The sequence below is a fragment of the Tiliqua scincoides genome, chromosome 3, assembly GCF_035046505.1.
Source record: "Tiliqua scincoides isolate rTilSci1 chromosome 3, rTilSci1.hap2, whole genome shotgun sequence".
Taxonomy (NCBI): Eukaryota; Metazoa; Chordata; class Lepidosauria; order Squamata; family Scincidae; genus Tiliqua; species Tiliqua scincoides.
This window is the reverse complement of record NC_089823.1, coordinates 34,784,946-34,807,548: the sequence shown is the minus strand read 5'-3', so window position 1 is coordinate 34,807,548 and position 22,603 is coordinate 34,784,946. Positions and strand designations below refer to the sequence as shown.

General features: G+C 45.1%; 1 protein-coding gene across 1 annotated transcript in view; it reads right to left on the bottom strand.

Annotated features, from left to right (window-relative positions):
* The window catches only part of NME7 (NME/NM23 family member 7), a 104,451-nt gene that overhangs the window by 75,175 nt on the left and 6,673 nt on the right, over positions 1 to 22,603 (bottom strand). The window contains exon 2 of the mRNA XM_066620338.1: positions 3,472 to 3,579. Within this exon, the coding sequence (XP_066476435.1) occupies positions 3,472 to 3,579 (108 nt within the window). The remainder of the gene's footprint in view (positions 1 to 3,471; positions 3,580 to 22,603) is intronic.

The following is a 22,603-nucleotide window of genomic DNA, read 5'->3' as shown; positions in this document are numbered from 1 at the left end:
CAGTGCACACCGCATTGGCACGGTTCCACTGGCACTGGAAAATTGGATAGGATTGGGCCCTGTAACTGTGGATACCAGAACCACGGATATGGTGGCCCGCCTATATATTCAGACTCTGAGATGTCTTACCATTTCTTAGTTCCAAAATAACAAACTGGATGGTCCTCAAAACAGCTGAAGACGATTTTCATTTTTTCACTTCCAATTTCTTCTCCAAAGGTTCAGAAGTCTTTTGTGGCAGCTTAGTTTTCATCCCAATGCTATTTATTTCAAACAAATACTTCTAAGAGTTAACCCAAGTTGCAGGGACAAGGACAGAGGGAAAGAGGAACCAAAATTCTGTGTCTCAATTCAGTATTGAGCATAAATCTTCTCTTTTCCATAGCTTCTTTGGCATTCATGATGCATAGGATTTTTTTAAAATTGTGGTTAAATAATAAAATAATCATATTCCCTTGGGGGCCTGATGAGAAATATTCAAAGCACTGATTCCTGGTTTCTTCCAACAATATTTATCAAATCTACTTATATTTTCTGCAAAGAATTTTTTTTCCTCTGTGACAAAATGAAAGAGGAAAATCAATTTCCCATCCTCTGAGATTTTGTGGGCTTTGTTCACCTTGAGTTAATTATAATTCCAATTAAAACAAAGATGCAGGTGCACAACATAGTGGGTAAACAAGAAAATTGACAATCTTTTTGGTAAATACAGATTGCAGATTTATTCTTTTCCCTCTTGTACTCTTTATAACCACAAGTAAATGAAGCATGATGGCTTGGAGACAAATTGCCCCTTAGCCACATGCCTGCATCTCTGCAGGCAGACTAGAATGTATCTTTTTCTTCATATGGCAGGTGATGTTGAATGTGAAGCATCTACCTACATTTCCCCAGTGTCAGCACTAGCTTGTCTGCAGTTGAATGGGGAGCTTCCCAACTCCCAGCTCCGAATGTTGATCTCCCTACATCTCTCAGTGGGCTCCAGATATTGTCTACTAGCAGTGAAACATTAGAATTAGTAATCTAGGAAGCAGGTTAGCATTCTTTAATGTTATTTAAAGATCGTTGGTTTTTTTCACTGAAAGATAATGAATTAGCCCACCATACAACAAAGGATGAGCTGTCTTCATAGAGGTCCTTAAGTTATGTTCTTGTTCCATTCCAGAGCTTTGTCTGGAAGTTGGAACACACAGAAGTTGAATCAGCTGGCTCATGCTGGACCAGTGCTATTGCACCTGTGCAAAAAGCACTGTACCTGCGCTAAAGCACTGCCATGGCCGTTTGTAACTCGGGGACCCAGGGCCCAGTCCTATCCAACTTTCCAGCACTGATGCAGCTGTGCCAATGGAGCATGCACTGCATCCTGCGGTTGTGGGGCAGTCATGGAGGTCTTCTCAAGGTAAGGGAATATTTGTTCCTTTCCTTTGGGGCTTCATTGCAGCTGCATCAGTGCTGGAAAGTTGGATAGGACTGGCCCTCCAGTGTATTTCTTACTTTCCTTAGTCACTTGGTACAGATCAACATTGCCATGCTGACCTTAGAGATGATAAACAGATGGTAACCCTTTGATGAACCAACTTCTTTTTGCAGAGGAAAGAGGAAAAGCCTCACCAAAGGCTACTGAAAAAACTCCACAGTCAGGGAATTAGAGGACAGGTCCTCTCGTGGATTGAGAACTGGTTGGAGGCAAGGAAGCAGAGAGTGGGTGTCAATGGGCAATTTTCACAATGGAGAGAGGTGAAAAGCGGTGTGCCCCAAGGATCTATCCTGGGACCGGTGCTTTTCAACCTCTTCATAAATGACCTGGAGACAGGGTTGAGCAGTGAAGTGGCTAAGTTTGCAGACGACACCAAACTTTTCCGAGTGGTAAAGACCAGAAGTGATTGTGAGGAGCTCCAGAAGGATCTCTCCAGACTGGCAGAATGGGCAGGAAAATGGCAGATGCGCTTCAATGTCAGTAAGTGTAAAGTCATGCACATTGGGGCAAAAAATCAAAACTTTAGATATAGGCTGATGGGTTCTAAGCTGTCTGTGACAGATCAGGAGAGAGATCTTGGGGTGGTGGTGGACAGGTCGATGAAAATGTCGACCCAATGTGCGGCGGCAGTGAAGAAGGCCAATTCTATGCTTGGGATCATTAGGAAGGGTATTGAGAACAAAACGGCTAGTATTATAATGCCGTTGTACAAATCTATGGTAAGGCCACACCTGGAGTATTGTGTCCAGTTCTGGTCACCACATCTCAAAAAAGACATAGTGGAAATGGAAAAGGTGCAAAAGAGAGCGACTAAGATGATTACGGGGCTGGGGCACCTTCCTTATGAGGAAAGGCTACCGCGTTTGGGCCTCTTCAGCCTAGAAAAGAGACGCTTGAGGGGGGACATGATTGAGACATACAAAATTATGCAGGGGATGGACAGAGTGGATAGGGAGATGCTCTTTACACTCTCACATAATACCAGAACCAGGGGACATCCACTAAAATTGAGTGTTGGGAGAGTTAGGACAGACAAAAGAAAATATTTCTTTACTCAGCACGTGGTCGGTCTGTGGAACTCGTTGCCACAGGATGTGGTGCTGGCGTCTAGCCTAGACGCCTTTAAAAGGGGATTGGACGAGTTTCTGGAGGAAAAATCCATTACGGGGTACAAGCCATGATGTGTATGCGCAACCTCCTGATTTTAGGAATGGGTTAAGTCAGAATGCCAGATGTAGGGGAGGGCACCAGAATGAGGTCTCTTGTTATCTGGTGTGCTCCCTGGTGCATTTGGTGGGCCGCTGTGAGATACAGGAAGCTGGACTAGATGGGCCTATGGCCTGATCCAGTGGGGCTGTTCTTATGTTCTTATGAAAAGCAAGTTTCAGATTATCCAGAATTAACACGCCCCGCTATCAGCCAAAGAAACACATTTTAGGCATGTGAAGTGCATTTGTTTACAGAAGCTAATCTTTCTCATAGGCAGAATCTATTTTTGGTTTTTGCTTCCAACTCCAGAGGCAATTACAGCAATCATCAGACTCATTGATGGAAAATATGAAGGAAAGCACAGAGTCCAAAAGGCCACCTTATTCATTCTTTAGGTTGCATGGCCAGGGCTATACAAAGCCAGCCACCATCTTGGCCCTGAACCACACCAACCATGAAGATAACCTGAGCCACTGCTGCCAAAACACCTCTCCCTTATTTTCCCTGCAACTGGTGCTCCCCATGTTCCTATTTCCTCCCTCCCACAACAGCTTCAGTTCTGTGCCACCAATCAAGTTCACAGGATAGGTTCAGCACTGATGCCCAAAATAAGTCTTCCACTTACCTGGAGAACAGGTGAGGTCCAGGGAGACTGCTCAATCAGTCCTAATTTGAGGGTACCTCTTCCACCCCCTCCCCCCCTCCCCTCCCCATACTATATAACACTGTCAAAACACCCTAGAAAAGTTAAGGTAAATTATTTTTATAATAGCAAAGGATCTTACCATCTCAATTGACCCATCGTTGGGGTAATACAGAAGTTCATAACGTCGAAATAGTGAAGCATTTGGATCGTACCACTCGGCAATGAAAACAAATCTTTCATCCTGACTCTGAAAAACAGAAATATAAGAATTCAGTAATAATCTCATAACAAACAATCCACTAAACTTTGCTGTTTCATACAAATGAGAAGCAGTGATGTGTCAGCAAATACATCTAAGTTCAGTGCATAGCAGCCACATTGCTTAGTCATCTAGGGCAGCAGCATCTTTTACCATGCAATCCTATGCATGTTGACTCAAAAATAGGTCTTACTGTATTCAGCGGGACTAAGGGCCCAATCCTATCCCACTTTCCAGTGCTGGTGCAGTTGAGCCAGTGGGGTGTACACTGCATCCTGTTGTGGAGGGGCAGTCACTGGGGCCTCCTCAAGGTATGGGAACATGTGTTCCCTTACCACAGGGCTGCATTGTGGCTACACTGGAGCTGCAAAGTTGGATAGGATTGGGCTCTTACTCCCCAGAAGGTGTGTATAGGATTGCACCCTTAGTCAATGTAATCTCTCAATTTACTTGTTATTTTAATTAAATACTATCAATTGTCAAGTTCATCTGGTACAGTGGCGTAGCTGGAGGGGGGGCCATACGGCTCCGTTTTGCCCCCCCCCCCACTGGGAATGGCTCCGAAGGAAGGGGACGCTCGCCCACCCCCATGCCAGACTGAGTGCTCCACCCCCCTCCAGCTACACCACCAATCTGGTACATAGTTTCTAACAAATATAAACACACTTTCCCCACCCAAGTGAAAAACAGGAGTCTGCCCCCCTCACAATTTAAAAACTTTACTGTCGATCCTACTGAAAACCTGAGAGTAAAAGAATCTTTATTTAAATGTGTTTTTAATTATCATTAGACCAATTCAACTCTAGTTGTTTAAAGGTCTCTAACAAGCCATATGAAGCACTTCATCGGGCAGTCATTCACAGCATTAGTTTAAAAAGTGTATTTGAATCCGAGAGCTTCCAAATTGATAGCAAGCAACCTGGCTGCTCAAAGAACAAAGAAAATTCCCAGGCAGAACAGACCATTTATTGATTTATTTTATTATGTTAACCACTTTGTGAACAACTCCTGTTGAAAAGCAATATATAAATATTCTTATTAATCATGTCTACAGAATCCTTCTCATAAGGGCTTGTAGAGATAACTTGGGGCTTAGGTGGCAAGTAAATTTTGGGACAGTCTTATAAAGAAAGCCTAGGTTTATGGTTAACAGTAGATGGGGGAGGAGACAATGTAATGCAATGCACTTAATTCTGCAAGAGGGCATTTCTAGAGAGTTTTGTTTCCAAAATGGTGTGCCATCAACATGGCTGGTGCCAGAATGTGCCAGGACCTGGGGCTCAGTTCTGTAAGCATGTGTTACCCTGCCCTTGACTCATTCCCTCATACTTGGGATTACCTGGGACTAGCATGCAGTGGGCAGGGGCAGTTCCTCCCTCTCCCCCAACCTTCTCACACTGGATGTATGCTGGTAACCAGGGAGGAGAGGGAGGAGTAAGTGCCTACGTATACACTTTCTTCTCTCTCTCTTCCTTGGGGTCTAACAGGGATTGCTAGAGGGCTCCTGGACTAATGACTCAAATTTTTCATAAGTCAACTTCTAGGCTGCTGCAAGTCCCACAGTAGCCAATACTGGGGTGAGCAGATCAGCCAAGGTCCTCAAAATAACATGAGCCCCTGACATGTGCCCTTGTAAGCCCACCCTCTGAATCTGCCCGTCCACCAAAAACATATTACATAGACTACATTCACTGAAATATGCAAAAGTCATTCAAGTGGTAAAGCTCTGCCACAATGATGTTCTAGTTTGGCAATCTTAACCCTCTCTTCAAATATTCTTTTAGAGAGTTTGAGTGCTGGCTACATGAGAGTTGTGAATCCTTACCTCAACCATGATCTTAATAATCCTGGGGGGGGGGGGGGTACGTGTGTGTGTGTGTGTGTGTGTGTGTGTGTGTGTGTGTGTGTGTGCGCGCGCGCGCACACCATATCCATGAATCCCGTATCTGCAGATTCATTTATCCGCAGATCAGGTCCTCTGAGCCCAGTAAAGGAGACATATGGATGCTAAGTACTACAACTATATATCCTTACTATATTCTAAACCAGGTTTTCTTACGGAGATTATTCCACCTCTTCCAGCCAAACATGTCTCCCTGGAGAAGAAGTCTCAGCATCTGAGCTTCAGCTCTACCACTGCTACCAACACACTACTCACACTGAGTTCCTACCCATGTTCATAGCCTTCAATATTATGGTTAAGCCATGAACATTTAAAGTGGCAGGTCAGTCATCACATTATAGCACACCTACCTTTTTGCAGCAACCCCTTCCCACACTCCATTGAACAATATTATTGTGTCCAAAAAGCAGACATAATAAGAAAAACGGGGAAAGCTACAGGAGCACATTGGTACACAGTTGAGGTTTTGTATTTTCTCCCCTAATCAGCAGCCTTGCTTCTCCCCTTTCATAAGTAGCTTTTTGAGTGCCCTAAGTAGGATTTCAATCAGCACTGCTATATTTCAATATTATTGATCTCAGGAAATGCTGCTCTGGAATTTGAGGATATAGCCATGCTCTGTAACCAAACACTCACAGCTCCTGCAGTGAGATAAGAATTATTACTATTATTTAAACACTTCTTTAGAGCTAATTGTGTTAGATACTGCATGTTCAAAGGTGACACAGTCCCTAGTAGATAGGCTTACGACACACAGCGCAAACATGAAAGACAAGAACAAGCTCTGATAAGGACAAGCAGGAATGGGGTAGGGAAGGGACTGGTTCAACCTGGTCTGAACAGAACATTTATTTACAGTCCTCAAGGAGTGAGAAGTTCCAGGGGCAATGCTACAGGATCCTTTGAATGAGAGAGGACTGGACAGTTTTGGGGTCTTTTTCATATTTACTTTATGTAAATAAAGCAGATCATGGAATAGGATACATTTCTATTAGCAGAAAGCACAGCTGCTAATCCTGCACCAGATTCCCAAGGATCCATTGTTCCAGCCAGCTCCAAAGTTGCACCCTGATTAAGCTAATTGTAGTTGAATTTCTCTCTCATCAAACCCCCCCCCCCCGCTTCCCCTTTACACAGCCCTCCTTTTGGTCAGCATCCTCTTTTGAAATTTGGACCATGGCCACCAGAAGAACATACTTGAGCCATTACAGGAATATTAGGCTCCTTTTGTTAAAACACCTGGCACACACAGCCACCCATCCACAGTGACTGAGGCAGCTGAACTCACAACACTACTAAAGAGGCTTTTGCTGCTGCATTTCCTAGAGCTGACATCTATTTGCCTATCCTTACACCCATCAGCTGAGCTCAAACACCCCTTCCCTCCCACCCAACAGATTTCAATATTGGGGGTTAGTCAAAGATGTTGTCCAGCAAACAATCACCATTCCAAAACAGCTGATGGCATTCAAAGGAAACAATCTGGGAGCTGTCATTTCCCCAGGCTTTATAATGATACTGCTGTAACACCACTGTAATGAAATGCTGCCAAGAACACTTTCCCCGACTCTCTTACAAAAGGCAACAGGTTATTACAACCTGAAATGGCAGAAGTCCCCATGAAAGATGTCAGAAAATGGAAGTCATCATCTTTCATCCTCTACATCAGCAATTTTCAATCTTTTTCATTTCATGGCACACTGACAAAATTGTCAAGGCACACCCATTGACAGCAGAGGCTCGCATCACCCAGTGGCCCTACTAACAAATGATCCTCCCCCAAACTCTCGCAGCAAACCTGCAGACCATCTGTGGCACACCAGTGTGCCATGGCACAGTGGTTGAAAATGACTGCTCTACATTGTCTATCTACGTAAGATCAGGTGGCAATGCAGTGTTAACCCATAAAGGCGTTTGACACGGTCCCTCACCAAAGGCTACTGAAAAAACTCCACAGTCAGGGAATTAGAGGACAGGTCCTCTCATGGACTGAGACCTGGTTGGAGGCAAGGAAGCAGAGAGTGGGTGTCAATGGGCAATTTTCACAATGGAGAGAGGTGAAAAGCGGTGTGCCCCAAGGATCTGTCCTGGGACCGGTGCTTTTCAACCTCTTCATAAATGACCTGGAGACAGGGTTGAGCAGTGAGTTGGCAAAGTTTGCGAATGACACCAAACGTTTCCGAGTGGTGAAGACCAGAAGTGATTGTGAGGAGCTCCAGAAGGATCTCTCCAGACTGGCAGAATGGGCAGCAAAATGGCAGATGCACTTCAATGTCAGTAAGTGTAAAGTCATGCACATTGGGGCAAAAAATCAAAACTTTAGATATAGGCTGATGGGTTCTGAGCTGTCTGTGACAGATCAGGAGAGAGATCTTGGGGTGGTGGAGGACAGGTCGATGAAAGTGTCGACCCAATGTGCGACGGCAGTGAAGAAGGCCAATTCTATGCTTGGGATCATTAGGAAGGGTATATTGGCAACCTTCAGTCTCGAAAGACTATGGTATCGCGCTCTGAAAGGTGGTTCTGGCACAGCGTCTAGTGTGGCTGAAAAGGCCAATCCGGGAGTGACAATCCCTTCCACACCAGGAGCAAGTGCAGTCTGTCCCTGGTCTGTCTCCCTGGCTATGGGCCTTCCTTCTTTGCCTCTTTGCCTCAGACTGCTGGCAAAGTGTCTCTTCAAACTGGGAAAGGCCATGCTGCACAGCCTGCCTCCAAGTGGACCGCTCAGAGGCCAGGGTTTCCCACTTGTTGAGGTCCACCCCTAAGGCAACAAAACTAAGGCTATTATTATAATGCCATTGTACAAATCTATGGTAAGGCCACACCTGGAGTATTGTGTCCAGTTCTGGTCGCCACATCTCAAAAAAGACATAGTCGAAATGGAAAAGGTGCAAAAGAGAGCGACTAAGATGATTACGGGGCTGGGGCACCTTCCTTATGAGGAAAGGCTACGGCGTTTGGGCCTCTTCAGCCTAGAAAAGAGATGCCTGAGGGGGGACATGATTGAGACATACAAAATTATGCGGGAGATGGACAGAGTGGATGGGGAGATGCTCTTTACACTCTCACATAATACCAGAACCAGGGGACATCCACTAAAATTGAGTGTTGGGTTAGGACAGACAAAAGAAAATATTTCTTTACTCAGCGTGTGGTTGGTCTGTGGTACTCCTTGCCACAGGATGTGGTGCTGGCGTCCAGCCTAGACACCTTTAAAAGGGGACTGGACAAGTTTCTGGAGGAAAAATCCATTACGGGGTACAAGCCATGATGTGTATGTGCAACCTCCTGATTTTAGAAATGGATTATGTCAGAATGCCAGATGCAAGGGAGGCCACCAGGATGAGGTCTCTTGTTACCTGGTGTGCTCCCTGGGGCATTTGGTGGGCCGCTGTGAGATACAGGAAGCTGGACTAGATGGGCCTATGGCCTGATCCAGTGGGGCTGTTCTTATGTTCTTAAAGATTCTGCTATCCTTGTCAGCAGTCTATTTTCTGGGGAAGATCATTTCAATGTTCAAAGCTGCCATTCCCTCATTTTAACACCAGCTCCCTCCTAAACCAGCAAAATTGGCTCCTACTTCTTTGTACACCTCCTTGTTATTTCAGGATTTAAGGGCATTAAATTTTCCAGAATATCATTTTTTCCAAGATTCCTATTTACTGTAGGTGTCACAGAAGAAGTCCTTTAGCTGCACTCCGAATGTTTGTTAAGGAGAGCTTTTAAAATTAGAATGAAAAGAATTAATTCGACATTTTGAAATCACAACAGAATTCTCAGGTTGGGCTTTCCATTATGCATTGCAAAGATTTCCTGGACAAGGAAAAACCATTTCTTAAGAAGAAATAATCACTAACGAGTAATAGAAAGGGCAAGATCCTTAAATAACCCTGAATGAACAAAATACAATGAATGCAGGTAGAAAAAATAGTTACATTAATTACCTATCCACTTTTAAAAATATGGCTACTGTACTACTCTAATAGTGTGCAACAGTCAAGCTGAAAAGAGAGCAGGTTACTTGGATTCATCACTTAGCAACTAGAATTTAAGATTGCTATTTCAACCAAAGGGGCATATGCCAATTTATTTAAATCTGTGCTATGTTAGTGGTATCAAAAGTCACTGAAAGATCTAAAAGAGAGCCAGGGTGGTGTAGTGGTTTGGAAGGTGAACTTAGACCTGGAATATCCAGGTTCAAATCCCCCCTTAGCCACGAAGCTTCCTGGGTGACCTTGGGCCAGTCACTTTCTCTCAGCCTCACCTACCTCACAGTGTTGTTGTGAGAACCAAAAGGAAATGTGATAAATAAATAAAAGGAAATAGGCCTCTCTCTCTTTCAATACAGGTGATTCACAAAAGCAGACTCAGTTTTAAGTCTTGGTCAGAAGCTAAACTGAAAGGGATCTAACCCACCCATTGCATCCAAATGTTCTGGAGCTCTTAAGTCACTGCCTGACTAGCACCTTGAATTAAAAAAAGAAAAAAAAGAAACAGGTGTTCAGCCCAAGGGGTTCAAGAATAGGGTTTGTTTTTCCAACAATGGCCTTAACAAGTGCTTCTAATAAAGTGGCAGGCATCATTTCTTTGACCATTGTTGTATTGCTAATTATAAAATATAAATTCAATAACATTCCAGTACAACAGACATAATTACAGGGGCAGGAGGTGTGGTCTGATGGTTGCACTGCCACTACTGCCTGAAGTTAAGCAGGAGATCCCATGGTTGTATTTCTGGATGGGAGACAGATGCCAGGCTGTACCAAGACAGAGTTGCTAAAGAGCTCCAGCTGGAGTTTGAGAAGTCCAGGCTTATGATCTACGTTTCCTGCTGAAGTTGGCACACCGCCAGAAAGATAACCACACTATGAAAGCAAGAGGGGTGGGAACATACTGTAAAAACCCCACTGAAAAAATGGTGGTTTAGACTAGCCTGACCAGGTAAACTGCCTTGAGTGCTGTCTTTAAAGAGAGAAGCAGTATATAAATGACAACAAAAGAAGCTCTTTGTCCAGATGTCAAGGACAAACTCATCTCATACAATAGGAAGCTCTTAAAACCTCAGCAAAGGACTCCATATTCAACAAGGCATTTCAATCTGAAACAGATGTTAGCTCTTTGATTCCATCCCAGGATGCTTTCAAGGGCCCCCAACAACCGCCACGTTCAGTTGTTTTCTTTTTGACAATCATCCCAGCTGCCTCACTGCTTGCAGCTCACCCTTATCCTATGGAGAGTTTGAGCACCTAGGGGCTACTGAGTCAGCTATTCAACCAACATCCCTATACTAGATGTCTACAAGGGTTTCAATGGAGGAGCTGGCAAAGTCAATGGCAACCCTATGGCCATTGTATATACTAGTGCAGGGGTGCTCAAACATTTTGCAGGAGGGCCACATCGTCTCTTTTTTCTGTGTCAAAAAGAAAAAAAAAATTAATTTGCATTTCAGATTTGCATAATTTACATAAATGAATATATTAGAGGCGGAACTTATATGAATGAATGAATTCAAGCCAGTTCTTAAGCACTTTCACACACAGGAAGGGTGGGTCACCCCCCAGCCAGTTCTTAAGCACTTTCACGCACACTCGCCAGCTCGCCTATCTCCTTGTCCTCCCTCCTTCCCTCACTCAGGTGGCATGTCCACTCATCCACTCACCCGCTCGGCTGCCTGCCCACCCTCTCTCCCTCCCTTGCGTGGCTTGTGCTGCAGCCTGGCCACCCACTGACCCACCTGGCTGCCTGCCTGCTCATCCGCTTGGCTGCCTGGCCACCCTCCCTCCCACAGCTTGTGCTGCAGCCAGCCAGCTTGCTGGCCGGCTGGTCACACAGTCGCCCACTTGCTCGTTCACTTGCTCAGCTGCCTGCCCATCCAGTTGCCCTTCCCCCCACTCGCTGGCTCAGGTGGCTTGTGCAGCAGGCGCCCGCCCACTCAATCGCTCACTTGGCTGCCTGCCTGCCTGCCTGCCCACCCAGCCGCCCTCCCCGCCCACCTGCTCGCTCACTCGCTCAGGTGGCTTGTGCTGCCGCCCGCCCACCTGGCCGTCCAGCCACCTGCCTGGCCTCAACCGGCCAGGCAGGGAATGACAGGCCCAGTGTGCACACAGGGCTTTGATAATGGGAAGTAACGCGACACTTGCAAGGCTTGAACTAATGCAAGACCTGCAAGTCTCGTGTTACCTTCCCACTATAAAAGGCCCTGCGTGCGCAGTTGGCTGGTCTTTCCTTTGCTGATAGTGGCAGCGAGGGAAAACCAGAGCCGGAGCTCGCGCATGGGGCCAGCGCAGGCTGTGGTGAGGGCCGGATGCCCATTGAAGATGGGGGGACCCCATGGGGGCCAGACGGGGACCCACCGCAGGCCACAAGTGGCCCGCGGGCCGGGGTTTGAGCACCCCTGCACTAGTGTGATGAGGCAGACCATTCTATCTGATCCATTACTGACACTGAAAGTCCAACTTGAATCAGCTAATGATCCATACATGTCAAACCTACTGCCGCAGGCTCACACTCCCCAAGATTATTATTAATAATAATAATAATATCCAAATTCAAAGGGATACAATCTTTCTTTACTAGGCACAACAACAAAGAGAGATATCATCATTTGGATATGGAACTCCCTTCCCCTTGACTTAAGAATGGCTCCCTCTCTTGAGACCTTTCTGCAAGGCCTGAAGACCCTTCTGTTTAAACAGGCCTTATGAGTTCTCAGCCTTTTAACATCTTTTTAACATCTTTTAATATTTTTTACAGGCCTGATTCTTTTATGACTTGCTGCTGCTCTATGCTCTTTTTACCTATTTTTTTACTCTGACTGCTGTTTTTTATGATGTGTTAATATGTTTTTATTTGTTTTTAAATTGTTTTTAATATGTTGTAAGCTGCCTTGAGTCCCTTCGGGGAGAAAGGCGGGGTAAAAATAAAGTTGTTATTTATTATTATTATTATTTATTATATGGCTCAACAGTGACCACTATCTTCCCCTCTCTCCTTGGCATGTTTGCAGGCAGCACATCAACTTACTTTCAAGCTCATTCAGTACTTAGCCTCCTTTACAGCAACTTATGTGGGCTCAGGATCAGACACACATTGACCAAATAGAAGGAAACTGATGGATGGAGTCATGGGAAGTGAGGACTGACCTCCCATTCCTCATTTCGCTTTCTGGGCATCTGCTGGGCATACACCAAAGTGGGGGTGGAAGAGAAAGAGTGGTTTGTTGAGCTCAATTCGGACCCCTCTGTATGTAGGCACTGCACTCGAAAAGAAAGATCATACCCCAACTGGTTTAATGTCCAAGGATGAAATTTATATACACAATTTTTTCCCAAAACATAAAATGCCTTTTATACAAAATGTTCAGAGGGCAATAAAAATAAAAGAATCCAACTGGCACATTAAACTGCATTTGTTAACAGCACTGGATCAAGCCTTCCTCTTGTACTCCATCATATACTTACAGAACTAAAAAGAAAAACTTCATAAGGCTCTTCCTGCTGAGCAAAAAGAAAGGTTACTGACAGGCAGCAGAATGCAAGGCAGAGCACCAGCACTCCCAAGTAGTGTTCCTAGCTTTGTTCTTGGTATGCTGTGTAATTGTGGACAAAACCGATGAGCCACCTACACACCACGAGGACCCCAAAATTAAAATGACGGCCGTGTACTTTCCAGAAGGTTTAGGGAAAAGGCAGAATTCATATAATGCAAGAAAGTGGCACCCTTGGGAGTGTAATCCCCTTCAGTGCTACTTTGTTTAGCAACAAAAGCAGCAGCTTCAAAACCAAATGGAGAAAACTGAAATAAACAAGATTTTAAGGAAAGCTACATCTAGCCTCCACAGGCAAATTGCATTGTAAAGTTCGGAAAACATATGATGAACAGGATGATGCTCTGATGAAACTTCAGGAAGGAGGAACATTTTAGAAGCAGCTACATTCTGCAAGAATTCAGCTTTGGAGGCTGTTCTAGTAAACTTGTGCTTTCTCATCCACATAGAAAAGGGGAACACATCATGAAGTCATCATTTCCTCTACAGCTATTTGGTGTAGTATGTTGGACCATGATGATGATTTTAGCATCAAATGAAGGTTTAGTTCACTGTGATCCAACATGTGGCCCTCAGGTGGCATGAAGTCCCCATTCCTCCCCCCCCCCCCAGTCCGGTGCTGCATGTGAGCAGACAGGCAAAGGTACACCACAATGCCTTCGAATTTGTCAGTTGGACTGGTGTAGGGCCATGCTGGGGAAGGGAGTTCTTGCAAGGCCGGCCAGCCACAGCACCTTAAAACTTCTCAGCTGGAGTAGGGTGGGGCATACTGGAGTCTTTTCGGTCTCCCTGCCATGCCATGCCTGATTCTCCTTGGAGAAGGAGAAGGCGGAACAGTGCAGCAGGAAGACTGTGCCCCACTGCTCCTGTCTCTACTTTGAGCCTGCCGAACGACTTCGGCAGTTCAGTACGCAGAAATAATTGGTGATGACATCATCACATCACCGACAATTACTTCTGGGTCTGCCCGTGTCAGCCCAGCCAGGGGTCACACAAAGGTCATGCAGCCCCCCAGCTGCCCAAGGTTGGACCATCCTGGTCTAGCTGATACTCTAAAATGCCAACAGTGTGATTTCAGCAAGGTATCAATGAAAGCCAGACAATTCATCCAGTGAAAGCATGGATACTCAAGCTATTTCAGACAAACTCACTGCCCAGCACTGACCCCTTGTGCCCAGGCCCAGATGGAGGAAGTTGTGCCCAGGAAATCCCAAATTCCATCCATCTTTTCTGTAAAGGACTCATTATTCTCACAATATTGAGAGCACTGATGCAAGCAATATTGACATTCTTCACATAACAAAAGACTCTTAATAGAACTTTAGATCTTGATAGACATCACTGGCACAGTTGCAAGATCTCAGCATCCAGTAGTTTAAACCTACCAACAGAAAACAAAGACGGTATATTTACAGAATAAGGAGAAATGATAAAAGGCGAGACCTTGCAATGTGGCTCTGTTAGTGTATCTTTCCACATATGAATCTCACAGCCCAGTTCTAACCTTTACTAGTGCTGACGCAGTGGCTGCTGCACTGGTGCTAGCCATCACAAACATGCCATAAAGCACATTTGCAATGAGTAATGAGCACTGGCAGGAAGGCCTGTGCTGTCCCACCAGCACTGAATTCTGACCTGCAGCTGCTGGAGCTGGTAAAAGCAGTGCCAAGTAGTGCAGGGGCAGGGGGAGGGCAGAATGGAGGCAGGGAAGGGGAGTTTCAGATTGGTGGTTCAGGCTCAGGAAGGGGTGGAGGAGGAGGAGGAGGAGGAGGAGGAGGAGGAGGCCTCTGCCATATCCTAACCCCCATTCTGAGCCTGAAAGCCCTACAAGGGGCTACTTGGACTTGTGCCAGCAATTTTGCTGTGGCAGATCTGAGTAGTTCCATTGGGCAGGTATAAGGGAACGAATGAGCAGGGAACCTCCAGCCTGCCCAGTTTCAGCACTGGATATGGTGTGGGCCATGCAGTCCCGCTGCACCGGCACTGACTAGGATTGGGATTGGGATGCTCTACTGTGATCTGAAGAGGGGCTCTGCCATGGGTCCTTCTAATTAGGAGAGCAGATGGGCAGAACTGTAATGACTTTCCCACTGTGACCAAACCAACTGAGCTTCCCCAGTGAGGTCCTATAAAGTCTTCTTTGCAGAACTTTAGATAGAAGACCTTCTTTCTTTAGCTTGGCTACCATGGCTCCTTAGCAACTACCCTACTCTTGAAAGTTAATGAGATGGGGGGCAGGTTAGCCAGTCCTTCTCGCTGTGAGCTGCCTCAACAGCACAGTCTGAGCCCTACTGCCAGAAATCACCCAGTTTGAGATCCCTGTCACCCAACACTTAGATTGAGAAATTAAACTAGCTATAAGCCACATATATGAAGGCATGTCTATTTCAGTGATGCAATCTCCTGCTCCCTTATTTAGGCATATTCCTGGATGAGCAATTCAGTCACCTCCCAAGACATCCTTTCCCAAGACTTGACCATAATTTTGCAAGTCTGGTGACATCTTGAAAATTATGCAAGCAACCTTGCCTACCCTGTCTGAGCGAGCAGTGCTGTAGCACAGAGAACAGATATAGAGTAAAAGAAAGGGAACTATGGAATGGCAATATCTCTGGTCAACCCACACAGGCATGAGCAATGCAAGTAACATGACTATGGCACTACCATGCTCAGCAAGGTCACATTTCTCCACAAGTTGCACTTGCCCTATAGACAAAGGCCACCTTCCAGGAAAGTGCACAGCAAGGCTGCAGAAAAGAGATAATTGAGCTTGAGAACCATGGAATATTGTAATTATGGGCAAGGAGGCAGTGCTAAAATTGGCTTCTTGCTGCTCTCACTGAATACAGAACAAGTTCTAATTGTTACCTTTAATGAGAACAGTGAGCTCCAATACAGTAATGCATTGCATTTCTAATAATTAGAACTTGGGAGGGGGAAAGGGGGTAGAACTTGTTACTAGTAGGAGGCTGCCATGACATGCAGGCAAGAAAGATCATGTCTCCACACGTGGGCAGCACAAGAATCAGAGCAGCTGCACAAAAATGAACTGGAACTGTACAGAAAATACAGCTTGGGGGAAAAAACAGTCCCTCAACGAAAAAGAATCGATCATTTGGATCCTGGCATTCCAGGAACAGTTCAGCTCTCCTCTACCGCCCTATGGGCACCAACATGGTCTCCTTCACCATCCAATGCAGTTTCTTCATCTACACCAGGGGTGCCCAAACCCCGGCCCTGGGGCCACTTGCGGCCCTCAAGGACTCCCAATGCGGCCCTCAGGGAGCCCCTAGTCTCCAATGAGCCTCTGGCTCGCCAGAGACTTGCTGGAGCCCACACTGGCCCAACGCAACTGCTCTCAGCGTGAGGGCAATTGTTTGACCTCTCACGTAAGCTGTGGGGTGAGGGCTCGCTCCACTGCTTCCTGTTTCACATCTGTGATGCAGTAGTGGCAGCAAAGGAAAGGCCAGCCTTGCTTGTGCAAGGCCTTTTATAGGCCTTGAGCTATTGCAAGACCTTCATTCATTCATAGAAGTTCATCTTTAATATATTCATTTATGTAAACTTATGTAAATTTATTCAAATTTCAAATTTAAATTAATTTTCCCCCCGCCCCCGACACAGTGTCAGAGAGACGATGTGGCCCTCCTGCGAAAAACTTTGGACACCCCTGATCTACTTGCACCTGCCAGCTGTCCCCCTCCTCTCTGCTGTCCCACTCCGCTTCAACCCAACAGATTATTGCTTATTACACAGTCCTCTTCTTGCATTCCCCAAGTATCAGCCTCAGTTGTTTTTTTTTCACCCTTGGCTATACCTAAACAACAGAAATCCATGCAGAAAAACATCAAGGTATTTTTCACCAACTCCTACTGACAATCTCCAATTGATGCTGCTCGTCTTTGGACAAAATCATCACCAAATTTCACCTCTCAGTGCCCTTCACCTTATTCTCCTGCTCTGTGGCATCACTAGGACTACTTAAACATTTCAATTTTCCAAAATACAAATTTGGATATATCCAAAATACAAAATAAATATGAAGACATTTTCCAAAATACAAATACTGTACAAATGCAACCGTAAAAAAAAAAATGCTCATTTTGTCCCAGCTAGCATTAAGCCTTTACCGTCTAACAGTCACATCCTAGGAGTGTAGAACTGGCCCCATGCAAAACATAACCAGGATGGCACTGCAGGCTGATATACTGGCTCAAATGTTTACTAGGAGAAAAATGGAGAGCAATAGAAAAAGCATTTTTTAAAAACAAGTGCCAGGTTTATTGAAGTGAACTCAAACAACTGTTACCTGGGGGATACGGAGGACTGAAATTTACAGGTTGAACGTTCATCTACTTATGAACATATGAGCACCATGTGTGTGAAAGGCAGTGCCCATGAATTATCCATCACAACTTCCAACACTGTTCTCCCTTCCATAATGTTTGCCGCTTCGGTTAATCTCATTTCACTAGATTTGCCTCCCAACCTTCCTTGAATGAGCTCAAGGTCCATGGAGGATACATGAATGAACTCAGGAGTCTGAGGTTCATGTCTGACACTCTGGCCACTACACTACACTACACCCTGTGCTTTTTGGAGCAGTTCTTTCCTACACTCATGAACTCTCCTGGAGTAGCAAAGGCAAAGAGTGACCTTCAACCAGCTGACACCAGTGTGTGTTAGCACCAAATAGTTTGAAAGGCGGTTCCAAAGAGCAGCTGCTTGGCATTTACCTTGAGCATTCTGAGACTATCATGGCCTATTACAAATTTATTACCTTGCGGCACAGAAAGCACGCAGCCAATTCCTTTCTTACTCACTACTGGGAACATTTTGAGCTAGTATTCACTGTGTACTATCGTTTAACCAAACAGTCTCCTGCCAAGGCTGTCATTAAAGTTAAAATCCTTCTTTTACCTCGTGTTGTGTAAAATATTAACTGTTGGGCAATTCAGCTGAATACAGATTTCAAGACTATGTTCCACTGCACACTCAAATCTTTTATCATAAAGACAGATATCGAGTTAATATTGAACAGAGATTTTTTTTAGTCCTTATCCAAAAGTCATATAATGAACAGAGACGGATAAAACAAGGGGGTTCCAAATGAAATGTAGAAAATGAATTCCAGAAATAAATGCATAGGTACAAAAAGAAGATTGATCCTTGCTAATTCAGAACAGTTAATAAAACTAGGTTTCAATTAAAATGCTTCCTTTGAAAATTATATAATAAATTTAATTTTGGGCAGAAACTTAGGATACCAATCTGCATGAATTATAACACAATTTCTTCCCCACGCATGAACATTTCTATTTGTATTAATTTACCTAGGCCTTACATATGATTCTGGGAAATTAATTAATTTCACTTTAGTTTAATTTAATTAATTAATTAGCACTTTAATTTCACAGTGCAATCAGTTGGAGTACACGGAAACAGATGTTTTGAATTTCTACTAAAATATACTTGCCTGAACGGAAATACAATTGTAAATAGACACTCTGCTTACATTTCATTGGTGAGGTTTGAATGCATGGCCACCACATAACCATGCAGTGTGTGCAGTTGGCTTTCCAGGAGAAGCTGGTAGCCACTATAGCAAGTACATGGGGGAAAATCCTTGCTGGCAAGGAGCTACTCTTCATTTGACATTAACTGGATTTCCAGTTGTCCAACAGCTCTGAGAAAAGGCTCCGCATACCTTAGTTATCCCCACAGTGAATAGGGGTATTTATACCAATTCAGTTTACAGAAGGGTTGTACAACGTGAATAGAAATCCTGTCATGCAACTGAAACCCTGGTACAGGCAGGCGCTTAGGTTGGCTCACTCTGCAGGTCTCCACCGCAGCACATCAGCTACAATGTTCTAGTTGGTAACCTTCAGTCTCAAAGGACTATGGTATCGCGCTTTGAATGGTGGTTCTGGAACAGTGTCTAGTGTGGCTGAAAAGGCCGATTCGGGAGTGACAATCCCTTCCACACTGGGAGCAAGTGTAGTCTGTCCCTGGTCTGTCTCCCTGGCTAAGGGCTTTCCTTCTTTGCCTCAGTCTGTTGCCCAAGTGTCTCTTCAAACTGGAAGAGGCCATGCTGCGCAGCCTGCTTCCAAGTGGGACGCTAAGAGGCTAGGGTTTCCTACCTGTAGAGGTTCATTCCTAAGGCCTTCAGATCCCTCTTGAAGATGTCCTTGTATCACAGCTGTGGTCTACCTGTAGGGCGCTTTCCTTGCACAAGTTCTCCATAGAGGAGATCCTTTGGGATCCAGCCATCATCCATTCTCACAACATGACCAAGCCAACGCAGACGTCTCTGTTTCAACAGTGCATACATGCTAGGGATTCCAGCCGGTTCCAGGACTGTGTTGTTTGGAACTTTGTCCTGCCAGGTGATGCCGAGGATGTGTTGGAGGCAGTGCATGTGAAAAGCATTCAGTTTCCTCTCCTGTTGTGAGTGAAGAGTCCATGACTCGCTGCAGTACAGAAGTGTACTCAAGACGCAATCTCTGTAGACCTTGATCTTGGTATGTTCCGTCAGCTTCTTGTTGGACCAGCCTCTCTTTGTGAGTCTGGAAAACGTGGTAGCTGCTTTACCGATGCGTTTGTTTAGCTCGGTATCGAGAGAAAGAGTGTCGGAGATCGTTGAGCCAAGGTACACAAAGTCATGGACAACCTCCAGTTCATGCTCAGAGATTGTAATGCAGGGAGGTGAGTCCACATCCTGAACCATGACCTGTGTTTTCTTAAGGCTGATCATCAGTCCAAAGTCTTGGCAGGCCTTGCCAAAACAATTCCGGAGCTGCTGGAGATCTTTGGCAGAGTGGGCGATGACAGCTGCATCATCAAAAAGAGGAAGTCACGCAGACATTTCAGCTGGACTTTGGACTTTGCTCTCAGTCTGGAGAGGTTGAAGAGCTTTCCATATGATCTGGTCCAGAGATAGATGCCTTCTGTTGCAGTTCCAAAGGCATGCTTCAGCAGGACAGCGAAGAAAATCCCAAACAAGGTTGGCACAAGAACACAGCCCTGCTTCACTCCGCTTCGGATGTCAAAGGGGTCTGATGCGGATCCATCAAAGAGTACAGTGCCCTTCATGTCCTCGTGGAAAGACCTGATGATGCTGAGGAGCCTGGGTGGACATCCGATCTTGGGGAGAATCTTGAACAGGCCATCCCTGCTGACCAGGTCGAAATCCTTCGTGAGATCTATGAAGCTACAATGATGTTAAACACAATTCCATTATAGCAATTTCCTGTGCCAAGAGGACAGGAGTAGAAGCTCTTTGCCCAAAGAAAAGGTAAGGAGAAGCTGGTGAACATCTACTCTTAAGCAACAGCTCCAGAAGCATCTTTGTCAACTAAAGGGCTCCACCTAGTGTTCTCAAGAGGTCAGATCATTTCATTCTAAGCAGGTATGTCATTCGCTCTACATACACTTACCTGGGAGCTGGTCCATGGAACCCAGTGGAATTTACTTCTATGTAAACATGCATAGGATTGCAATGAAAATCTGTCATCTTTGTTAACCTATGGGCAATATGTGGAAAGAACGACGTTTCATAACAATCTATATAAATTAAACATACGTAGTAAGCAATTAGAAAATGCCAAGGTAAATGACCCACAAACATATTCTAAAAGCAAATACATGCAGATATTTAAACACTGGGGCAGGAGCTACCTTTTTCTGTGCTTGAGATATAAGGGAGGATCCAGCTCCTTTAAAATGACTGAGCACACTGCAGTGCTTCTGCCACAGCATCAGCATAACCAGCACAAGGTCGACATGAGCAGGAGATGGGGGGGCAGGTTACTTCTCCTGGGAAGAGGTCCTCTGCTGCATGCTGCTCTCCAAAACAGACTAGACTATATACTAACAACCTATTTTTACTTGGCAATTCTAGAAATGATGCCTTCCTGGAATAAGGATTGCAAATTGGTGAACAGCAGGGAGAGAGAGAGAGAGAGAGGTACAGAGGTCATGTCCCATAGGTAGCATAAACAACAAAGTCCTGTGGCACCTTAAACAAATATGATCTAGTCCAATGGGCCCTTGGTATCAAGTGCAGATTCCGTGACACACACACACCCATAGATACCTGAACCTATGGAAGCTGGTGTCCCAAGGTGGAGGCAGGGTCGAAATGCTGCAATAACTTGAAGGTCATGCCGGGCCCATAGCACACTCCATTGGCCTCTCCACCTCCTAGAAGGCCTCTAAGGCACAACCGCAAGTGAATTCCAATTTGCGCAAGTTTGTGACTTCCAATTGCTTCCAGGGCATTCTGAGGAAGGCCAATAGAGTTAGCCACAAGCCTCCCCACACCTCAGAACACTTCCTGAAAGCAACCAGAGGTAATGAATGAGAACCAGAAGTCACTTCCAGTCACATCCTGGAGGCCTTTGAGGTGTAGGGAGGCATCTGCGACTGTTCAATAACTACTGATACCAAGTCCATGGATAAGGAGGGCCCATTGTATTGTCTGCTCTGATAGTAGCTCCCCAGGATCTCATTCAGGAACCTTTCCACCTCTGCTACGAGAGACTCCTTAATTCAGGGGTGTCAAACATAAGGCCCGCGGGCCAAATGTAGTCCCCAGAAGTGCAATGAATCAGAAGTGCAGCCTCCAGAAGTGTAACTTATAAAGCTCCCAGAAGTGCAATTCATCCAGCCCTCATTATAATTGGGCTTTTCCAGTTTTATCATTGGGCTCTCTCATATTTTGAAAATATGAACAAGATTTGCACACTTTCTTTTCTGTCATTTGCAGCTGACGAGTTTAATAATGTCATTTTCTGCTTCATGATGTCACTTCCAGAACCCAGCAGGCACCATGAATGCTAACTTCAACCCTATGTGAGAATAAAGTGTTTATTTCTGGCCATCATCTGCTTCATGATGTCACTTTCTGCTTAATGATATCATTTCTGGCCATCAACAGGCACCATGAATGCTAACTTTGGTCCTCTATATGGAACGGGTTTGACATTCCTGCCTAAATTGGTGTCTAGCAGCATGCAAAACATATATGCTACTGATGTATACGTGCTGCTATATGCTTAAAACATATATAGACCTGATGAAAGCAAAACATGTGCTTTTCTACTGATCTATGAAGTCTATATGACTGAGGGGCAAACTGCATTGCTAGAATGGTAAACAGATATTGGACTATCAACTTGTTCAGAATAGATTTACACTCCCTCTGCAGAAGTAGGTTCTCAGTTTGGGGCTCCTGCTTGGTTCACTGCTCCTGGCTAACTAGGTATCAGCAACAGAGGGGCAGCTCGGGCAAGTGCACCAACTTTGACCTTACCTGTAGTCATTCAAATCCGACTACAGTAGTCCACACATTGGTGACATCAAGACTAGATTACTGTAATGTGTCCCTCAAGAAGCTGCCCTTGAAGACTGTTTTGAAACTACAATGAGTGAAGAACATGGTGGCCTGTGTAGTCAGCAGGGCTCAGCTGTTTGACTCTGTCAGGCCACTGCTCTTGAGGATGCACTATTTGCTAGTTTATTTCTGGATGCAGTTCACAATACTGCTTCTGGGGAGAGGG